Genomic DNA, 9,963 nt, shown 5'->3' with positions numbered 1-9,963 from the left:
CAACTGCCTCGAGATCACTATTTAAATTAAGTAGGTTACTATTTGTAACCTAATTATACCACTACTATAGTTAACCTATCCACCATGTCCATATTTCTCTTTTCAAAATGTTTTGAGTGGGTCAGTAGCATTGTAAAGACAGACAGAGAGGGCATGTTGTCTAAGGCTGGATAAGAAATTCAGTTCCCTGCGTCTTCCATTCTTATGCAACATATCCCATGACTAATGACTTCTGTAATTTCAACCAATTTCCTCATCACCCTACAACCCCCACTCTTTTCCAACTAACCCCTTAAGACAGCATTGTCAGTGATTAACATGGGCCAAACCTGTGAGTCGTGTATATGGTTTAAACCAGACGAGGGTAAATGAAGCGTGACAATGGTATTATGAACGCATTCTGAAGAAGACACTCGGGGGGGGGGGGGGGGTGTCAGCCATTTTGGAAAAAAGCCACAGCGGTGTCCCAAAATGGCACCCTATTCCCTTTATAGTGCACTACTCTAGACCACATCCATATAGGTCCCAGTCAAAAGTAGTGCACTACATAGGGAATAGGGTGCCATTTGCGATGAATTCAGAGAGATCTGCCTTGTTGTATTTGCTCAACACACACAGTGACAACTGATTTAGGACTCACGACTCATTCCCAGGGGGGGTTGAATATAACAGGTTCTCTTGTTGTGATGAGCCTACTTAAATGCCAGGGTTTCCTTTACATTATATTACACACAGACTCCTTCCTGTGTGTTTCTCAGGACACCTGGGAGGGGGGGGGGGGTCTGTCTTACCTGTCTCAGGTGACACAGGACAGAAGGGCAACACCTACCAAGTGAGTCTGAACCTTATTTCCCAGGCAACAGAGAGCTATCTTTCCCCACTTAAGACATACTTCAGAACTGGAACAGGCAGAACAGAAACATGGTTCCAAATTCCACATGATTTGTTTTTTTCTTCTTTTTTTTCCCAGGGACCCACCAATATGGCGGCACAATAGATTGAAAATGTATCTAGCACACAGAACACCAACAACACAGTGGCTTCAGAGTAATTAGGCAGAGACGAACAATTACTTGAAAATGTTCTGAGCCAGCGGTCAACCCATGAGCCAAGCACTTCTTCTACCTGGTATTAGGTCATAACCACCGAAAACACAGAGTGGATCAACAACCGTGATCCCAAACAACCCTGTCCCCCCCCAAACCCCCCCCCACCTGCTCCTCCATCCCTCCTTCAGGGGGGTGGCTCGGAATTTCTATCAATAATGTGTTTAAATCATATAATAGTCCTGTAGCTGACCCTCTGCTCCTCCTCATCATCATCTCTCCTCTCCTCTCTCACTCCTGGGCGATACTCCGCAGCACGTATTTCACCGTGTAGGCGAACGCCGCGAACCCTACAATCACAAACAGGTTGGCCAAGGCGCCGCCCAGCAGTCCGTGGTTCCGATTGGCCTGCTGGAGGCCGGGGGCGGGGTTAGCGGGGCCCAGAGGGCCGTGGCCTCCGTTGAGGGCGGGGATTCCGTAGTTGCCGTGGTGAGGGTCGCCGTTAGGAACCACGTCGGGGAGGGGGAGAGGACGGGCGCTCAACTCCTCCTGGGCCTTCTGTTTCTGCTTTATCTCCTGGAGAGAGAGAGAGGGAGGGAGAGATGGGGAAAGATTGAGGGATGGATGGACAGGGGAGCGAGGATAGAGAGAGGGGAGCGAGACAGAAATGGAGCAGGGACCATGGATGGATGGATGGGTGGGTGGAGCAGGGACGATGGATGGATGGGTGGAGCAGGGACGATGGATGGATGGGTGGAGCAGGGACGATGGATGGATGGGTGGAGCAGGGACGATGGATGGATGGGTGGAGCAGGGACGATGGATGGATGGAGCAGGGACGATGGATGGATGGGTGGAGCGGGACCATAGGTGGGTGGAGCAGGGACCATAGGTGGGTGGAGCAGGGACCATAGGTGGGGTGGGTGGAGCAGCGATGACGGATGGAAAAGAGCAAGTAGTCAGGGAGAGACGAAGTGGAAAAGGATGAAAGTCAGCAGTCAGAATGAGCCAGTAATAGAATCCGCTCAGTGGATGAAACGGTGATCTAGTGGCGGGTTTCCCCAGCTCACAGTGAACCAGCTGTGTAGAGCTAGCAGCAAAAACCAAAACCTACACCCAGGGGGGAGAGGACCGAGTTTCAGAAATACTGCTCTAGTATATGCTGCCTTTTAGTTTATTATCATAGTATCTGTCTTTAGTTTATTATCATAGTATTATCATAGTATCTGTCTTTAGTTTATTATCATAGTATCTGTCTAGTTTATTATCATAGTATCTGTCTAGTTTATTATCATAGTATCTGTCTTTAGTTTATTATCATAGTATCTGTCTAGTTTATTATCATAGTATCTGTCTTTAGTTTATTATCATTGTATTATCTGTGTTTAGTTTATCATCATACAACCTGTGTTTGATACTATGATAAAAAACTTCTGTATTTAGTTTATTGATAATACTATGATATACTATCTGTATTTAGTTTATTATCATACTATTATCATAGTATCTGTATTTAGTTGTTTGTTATAGTATCCGTCTTTGTTATACAGTAGCCGTCTTTAGTTGTTTGTTATACAGTATCCGTCTTTGTTACAGTATCTGTCTTTAGTTGTTTGTTATACAGTATCCGTCTTTGTTACAGTAGCCGTCTTTAGTTGTTTGTTATACAGTATCCGTCTTTGTTATAGTATCCGTCTCTGTTATAGTATCCGTCTTTAGTTGTTTGTTATAGTATCTGTCTTTAGTATATGATTTCCATGCAGACTCACATCAACGGCATCAGGAAACAATTCACAGAAAACCTTCTCCTTTAGGTTGAAAGCCAAGCTCTGGGCTGACAGCTGTCGTTTCTGGAGGAAATAAACAAAACAATAAATAACCAAAAAGAACCAACAATTTGAATTACATTTACATCTTATCCAGAGTGACTTAAAGTCAGAACATTCATCTTAAAGGGATAGCTCGGGATTTTGTCAGAACATTCATCTTAAAGGGATAGCTCAGGATTTTGGCAAGTAAGTACTTTATCTACTTCTCTCCAGAGGCGAATGAACTCATGGATACAATTTTTATTTGTCTGCGTCCAGAATTAAGGAAATTCAATGTAGTTTCACAAGCCAATGCTAACTGGCAGTATATATATATATATACACACACACACATATGTCCCTGTCAGGGTGTAGTAGTAGTAGCTAGGGGCTTATTTCAGACGGTCCCTGTCAGGGTGTAGTAGTAGTAGCTAGGGGCTTATTTCAGACAGTCCCTGTCAGGGTGTAGTAGTAGTAGCTAGGGGCTTATTTCAGACAGTCCCTGTCAGGGTGTAGTAGTAGTAGCTAGGGGCTTATTTCAGACAGTCCCTGTCAGGGTGTAGCAGTAGTAGCTAGGGGCTTATTTTAGACAGTCCCTGTCAGGGTGTAGTAGTAGTAGCTAGGGGCTTATTTCAGACAGTCCCTGTTAGGGTGTAGCAGTAGTAGCTAGGGGCTTATTTCAGACAGTCCCTGTTAGGGTGTAGCAATAGTAGCTAGGGGCTTATTTCAGACAGTCCCTGTTAGGGTGTAGCAGTAGTAGCTAGGGGCTTATTTCAGACGGTCCCTGTCAGGGTGCTAACAATTTTGTGGCTGATCTTTCAGTGAGGGAGTGGGTGAATGTGTCAAAGACTGGACCCAGCACCCCACAGTATGTCTTGTTATATTGCTGTATCAAAGACCTGACTGGGTCCAGCACCCCACAGTATGACTTGTTATATAAAGACCTGACTGGACCCAACACCCCACAGTATGACTTGTTATATTGTTATATAAAGACCGGACCCAACACCCCACAGTATGACTTGTTATATTGTTATATAAAGACCTGACTGGACCCAACACCCCACAGTATGACTTGTTATATTGTTATATAAAGACCTGACTGGGTCCATCACCCCACAGTATGACTTGTTATATAAAGACCTGACTGGACCCAACACCCCACAGTATGACTTGTTATATGACCGACGTTGGTTAAAATATTAGAATTTCATTTTGTTCTGTTTTTTTATTTTTATTTTGTGTTATAGCATTCAACCCACATAATGCATTGTGCATTTTAATGCTTTAAAAAAAAAAAACGAAACCCGTGATTACCATAATTTGCGGACTATTAAGCGCACCTGAATATAAGCCGCACCCACTGAATTAAAAAAATTTTTTTTGAACATAAATAAGCCGCACATGTCTATAAGCCGCAGGTGCCTACCGGTACAGTGAAACAAATGAACTTTACACAGGCTTTAACGAAACACGGCTTGTAACAAAAATAAATAGGCTTTAACGAAACACGGCTTGTAACAAAAATAAAAAATTAGCAGTAAGCTTTAGTTGTCTTTTTGCACTGAGTCAATTCCTCACGCTGCTGTTTCCAACGTCTTATCATCGACTCATTAAGACCAAGCTCCCGTGCAGCAGCTCTATTTCCTTTTCCAACAGCCAGATCAATCGCCTTCAACATGAAAGCTGCATCATATGCATTTCTCCGTGTCTTTTCCATGATGAGGGTGACAAAATGACTACCGTAATCAGAATGATGGGAAGTTTGAGAGCGCTCGATTTAATCTAAACAGTAAACAAAAAAGTTGTTTGACCTTAACCCGTTCGGCAATTTCATTGGTCTAATGAAAGCTTCATGCCGCCAAAAAACTGAGCAAGTCACAGAATGTGTTTTTTTGGAAGAAAAAAAATTGAAAGCGGGAAAAATCCATATATTAGCCGCGTCATTGTTTAAGCCGCCATGTTCAAAGCGTGGGAAAAAAGTTGCGGCTTATAGTCCGGAATTTACGGTATCTTTCGATAAATCACACCGACCACAAAAAGCACTAAATCGCTCAGCACTATCCACCTGACCTTTCCACGCATTTCAGCAGAAAGCGTCTGGGAACGAGATTAGGTGTAATGTGACAAAAATGACTTGACTTTAGAGAGTGTGCCATCCTTCAGCACAACATGTCGCCCTTTGTAAAGCATGTTTATATCATATTCGACATAGTGGGTTATGTCACATTTGACATTGTCACACAGTTATGCCACATTTATGAACCCTTTATAAAACCATGACATATGGTTATAGATGCTTTGTAACATATTTATGTAGTGCTTATGAAGGCTTTATAAGCTGAATGTAATAAAGCGTCGGGACTCTAATGGTCTAATATTAAAAGGGACAATCGTCCATCAAGTTTATTTTACCTTTTAAATTAATGATATATAGCCATTGATTGTTGAAGTATAACTTTATACAGTAAAGGCTTCATGAGCTTTTAATTCAACTGTTGTCCCCATCAGAAACCAAATAGAAGCTTGTTTTAACCCCATTGTTTGTAAACAATGGAATTGTATTACATCACTGTATTCAAAACAGGGTTCTAAATCCTTTTGATCTGATGGATGGATCCCTTGTATCCATAGCCCCCGTCTAATATACTGATAAAATAATAACATTGTCAATATGAACTCACAGTGTAGTCGGAGGTCTCGATACTGCCCAGAGTGGGGCCTTTCTCTACCATGAAGCTGAGCAGACCAGTCAGGATGGTGGAGACGGACCAGGCTGGGTTCCACGTGTCCGGGTGGAAATCAGTGATGGACAGACATAACCTAGGGTGAAAGCAATACAGCGTGACACACTCAGTCACCACGACACTCAGGAAAAGACAGAATGAAAACAGATGCAATGATTTAATAGAACATACTGTAGTTCCATAGTTTAAACCCTGAGATTAAATTACATCCATTTAGGATATGTACTGAAGATTGTACTTAATTGTGTTAGCAGGGTTGGGGTCAATTCCATTTCAATTCAGGATGTACACTGAAATTCCAATTTTAATTCTCTTCAATGAGGAAAATAAGTAATTAGGTTTATTTTCTGAATTTCCTGGAATTGACCCCAACCCTGGTCATTGGTTCGATAATATCTTCTAGTAATTCAATCAATCAAATGTAGTTTTAAAGCCCTTTTTACAGTTGTCACATGTGCTTTCCAGATACCCAGCCTAAAACCTCAGAGAGCAAGCAATCCAGAAGCACAGTGACTAGGAAAAACTCCCTAGAAAAGGCAGAAACCTAGGAAGAAACCTAGAGAGGAACCAGGCTCTGACAGGTTGTCAGTCCTCTTCTGGCTGTACCAGGTATAGAGGAACCAGGCTCTGAGGTAGAAAAACTCCCTAGAAAAGGCAGAAACCTAGAGAGGAACCAGGGGAAAAAACCCTAGAATGTGATTTTAATTTGATTCTTACCGTGTGTTACACTTAAATCTCCCGTTAGGTGTGATCATGTAGATGCTGGGTGGTTTAAAGGGGAAGTCCCGAGGGAATATTAGTTTGCCATGATAATATCCCCCTGTGGAACAAAGAATCAAGACATTCAATTAAATTACAATATACTGTAACAACAATATTGTCAAAAATGAATCTGTAAGTCTGCAAATCTAAGAATAAAAAATGAGGGGGGGGGACAACTTAGTCAGACACAGAATTTAAAAAAGGTCAATATAACACCAGTTAGTATGAGATGATTTTAAACAGGGCTCTCCAAACCTGTTCCTGGAGAGATACCGTCCTATAGGTTTTCACTCCAAACTGAATCTAGAGCACCTAATTCTAAATAATTAGCTGGTTTATGAGATGTATCAGGCTAGTTACAACTGGGCTTGGAGCAAAAACCTACAGGAGGTTAGCTTTCCAGGAACTGGGTTAGAGAGCCCCAATTTAAAGTGATATTATTCAGAGTACTGTACTATATGTTAAAAGTGCATTTATCTACCTTCGTATGGGGTTTTCTCAGGACCTCGAACAACATAGTGCCTGGAGAGAGGGAGAAAAAGAAAAGAAAATCACATCATGGAAAACGCAATGAGTGATTAACTTTAAGGAAATCCATGACTGATTTGGCTAACAACAAGTGTACTATTCATTCATACTATAAAAGATCCTGTTCATTCATCACATTCTCTAAAGAGACCTCGGGTGCATCTCAATAGTCTGGAGAAGTCTCCTCCTTCTAGTCTAAATGTCCTTCATTTACACTGACCCAGAAAAACTGGGACAGGTAAAAACAGATTCACAGCAAGCAATCACCATCCTCCAGTATTTTCACCAATTCTGTTTTCAGATTAGTGCAGATGAAGGAGAGAGAGAGAGAAGAGACCAGGTGAGGATTGAAAAGTATTTAGACTCAGCTCTTAAAACTTCTTGGCCCATATTCAAAAAGCATCACAGAGTAGGAGTGCTGATATAGGATCAGATTTCCCCCCCCCCCCCCCTTTTAGATCATAATGAATAAGTAACACGGACAGAGGGAACTGATCCTAGATCAGCACTCCTACTCTGCGAGGCTCTATCGATATGTGAGAGCGAGAGCCCTTACCATTCGAGGATGTTGGATGGTAGGGGCTCAGCACAGATGTAAGGCACAGGGTCTTTCTTTATCCTGAGGTAGTCCTGTTTCAGTCTCTGGGTGGCTGTGGTCGGTGCCCTCTTAGTCCCGTGGTTGTTCATCTACAGACAGAGAGTTCCTTAGACACCACACACACACACACACACACACACACACACACATATATATATATAGTTCATTAGAAATGACAATACATCATGAATCATCTTTACAAGGATTAGACACTGTGTTAATCTGTTTTCCTTTGAGTCATGGATTTAAAAAAACAATACTAGCTCACACCTCATCTTGAAGCAAGGTGACCTGGCACCCAAATGATCATAAGAAGCAGGTATCAATGGGAATGTTATGGATAATACAAATCTGTCAACATATTGAATGCCAAGGATTATGTAAAGCTAAACAAATGTCACTTCTCCAATGTTGAGACACACAGTGCAGGGCTGTAAACTAGTTAACAGCATGACTGACACGAGTTAACAGGATTTCTTAGCTAGCTAACTAGCTTGATTGACATAATCAGTACCTGAATTCTAAAGTTATGGATGATGCTCATTGACATTTATATGGTACTTGTGGCTCAGTTGGTAGAGCATGGTGTTTGCAATGCCAGGGTTGTGAGTTCGATTCTCACGGGGGACCCGTATGAAAAATAAATGCATGAAATGTATGCATTCACTACTGTAAGTCGCTCTGGATAAGAGCGTCTGCTAAATGACTAAAATGTAAAATGTACATGTAAACAACCGCCACCAAAGAATGATCAACGAGACGAGCGAGTTCACTCTCTTACGTACCTGTAAATATAACAATTTGAGATAAATTAGCTAGCTAGCTACCAAGGAAAGTAAACCAACCGGAGGGGGATTTATTAATCCTGTATCTAGCTAGCAGACACATACTGTATATCCATGGGTTGGTGGCTAACGTTAGCTCTGACTGAGTGCTGGTCCAAACACAACCGAATCAGCTAGCTAGCTAGCTAGCCAGGTTAGCTAACGTAGTTTAACGTTGCGTGTTGGGTAACCGTAAAACAACAATATTTCCAGCGTCAAGGTTACATGGTTCGCTGAAAACCTCGATTATAAACAACATAATGTATTAAGTTGTGTTAGATATTTAACCAGCGTCTTACTACGAACCTAGAAAGCTAAGTTAGCTAAGTGGTAAAAAAACGGACAGATAGGAAGAAACGGTTAGCTAGCAGCTAATGTTATCGCTGTAGTAGCTAGGCCATAGCATCGATAGCTAGCCTCTTCTCAAAACAACGACACACTGAACATAAAACCCATTAGATTAGAGAAATATACCTCTTTAGAGAACACGGTGAAGGTATTTCTTCGTGGAAAGACTCGATGGTGAGCCGTTGGTTTTTGTTCACAAATCCTGAATAAGGGGGCTAGTAAAACAGCGACGTTTGGGACTAGTATTCTGCCAGCAGCACAAACAATGAACATTTGTTTTTCACGGGCTACGTCTCAATCAAATACATCCGCAGGTCGTCCTTCCGCGTCTGTGAAAGTTAAAGTCGGGAAGGTGGCAGAGCTAGACGTTGTGTTTGTCAGACCATGTCTGTGTCGAACTGCTTTGCTTTATTATTGGCCAGGTCGCAGTTGTACATGAGAACCTGTTCTCAACTAGCCTACCTGGTTAAATAAAAGTGAAATAAATAAATACATAAAAAATCCCCCCAAAATCGGTCTTACAAAAATGCTTGTAGTGTTCTAATTATTATGACCGCACTATGGAAATATGAGTCTCACGAACATGATGCTGTTTTCCGTTTTGTTTTATGACCATGGGACTTTTCTGAAGTCGGTACATCCAATCTGCCAACCTCTAAACCATCTGGGCTACACACTCTGTGGAAAGGGGAGTTTCTCACGAACACTTACATGTCGGTTGTTTTGCTCTAGGATCCTCATAAAACTAGTCTGAAAGTAGCCAAGTACCAGTTAAAAAAAATGAATGGAAGTATGGAGATAGTTTAGTGCCTGAAATAAGGAGTTAATACAACTATTAAAATCCTGATCTTTCTTATATCGCTCAGATATAGGACAGACACTTCAGAACAAGCTTCCTTTAAATTTTTGGGGGGTCTTTTTATCCATGTATGAATATGTTATTCAATGTGTTTCTATGGGCTAATAAGAAAAAGGCCAAATTCAATGTTTAATCAAATCATTTTTTATATATATATTTTTATACCTTAAAGAGGTCTTAAACCCACCTTTAGACTTTAGATCCCTCAAACGCTGTTATAAGGGACTGATTAGATCTGGGACACAAGGTGTGTGCAATTAATTATCAGGTAGAACAGAAAACCAGCAGGCTCCAGACCTCGTAGGGTCAGAGTTGAATACCTCTGCTCTAGGGGGGTTATTAAATGACCTGGTACTATCCATGGTACCAGAGGGTTATTAAATGACCTGCTACTATCCATGGTCCCAGAGGGTTATTAAATGACCTCCTACTATCCATGGTCC

At 41.7% G+C, this 9,963-nt stretch overlaps 1 protein-coding gene across 1 annotated transcript; it reads right to left on the bottom strand.

Moving 5' to 3' along the window:
* Window positions 1-258: 258 nt before the first annotated feature.
* On the bottom strand, window positions 259-9,040 carry LOC115149989 (ubiquitin-conjugating enzyme E2 J2). Its single transcript, XM_029692847.1, has 7 exons — window positions 8,788-9,040; window positions 7,448-7,595; window positions 6,845-6,885; window positions 6,319-6,421; window positions 5,539-5,677; window positions 2,816-2,896; window positions 259-1,622 (listed from the first exon to the last, which is right to left on the bottom strand). The coding sequence occupies exons 2-7, from the start codon at window positions 7,576-7,578 to the stop codon at window positions 1,338-1,340; spliced, it is 780 nt and encodes a 259-aa protein (XP_029548707.1). The 5' UTR covers window positions 7,579-7,595; window positions 8,788-9,040; the 3' UTR covers window positions 259-1,337.
* Window positions 9,041-9,963: the final 923 nt, after the last annotated feature.

Source organism: Salmo trutta, chromosome 16, assembly GCF_901001165.1.
Source record: "Salmo trutta chromosome 16, fSalTru1.1, whole genome shotgun sequence".
Taxonomy (NCBI): domain Eukaryota; kingdom Metazoa; phylum Chordata; class Actinopteri; order Salmoniformes; family Salmonidae; genus Salmo; species Salmo trutta.
The sequence above is the reverse complement of the archived record's forward strand: the minus strand, read 5'-3'. Positions and strand labels throughout refer to the sequence as shown.

Bases quoted from the DNA above. Each gene is read 5' to 3' on its own strand.
- LOC115149989 (XM_029692847.1), bottom strand. From the start codon at position 7,578: ATGAACAACCACGGGACTAAGAGGGCACCGACCACAGCCACCCAGAGA. The intron at 6,886-7,447 runs GTAAGGGCTCTC...CCCTCTCTCCAG, and splicing joins CCATCCAACATCCTCGAATG to GCACTATGTTGTTCGAGGTC. The intron at 2,897-5,538 runs GTGAGTTCATAT...TATTTCCTCCAG, and splicing joins TCGAGACCTCCGACTACACT to AAACGACAGCTGTCAGCCCA.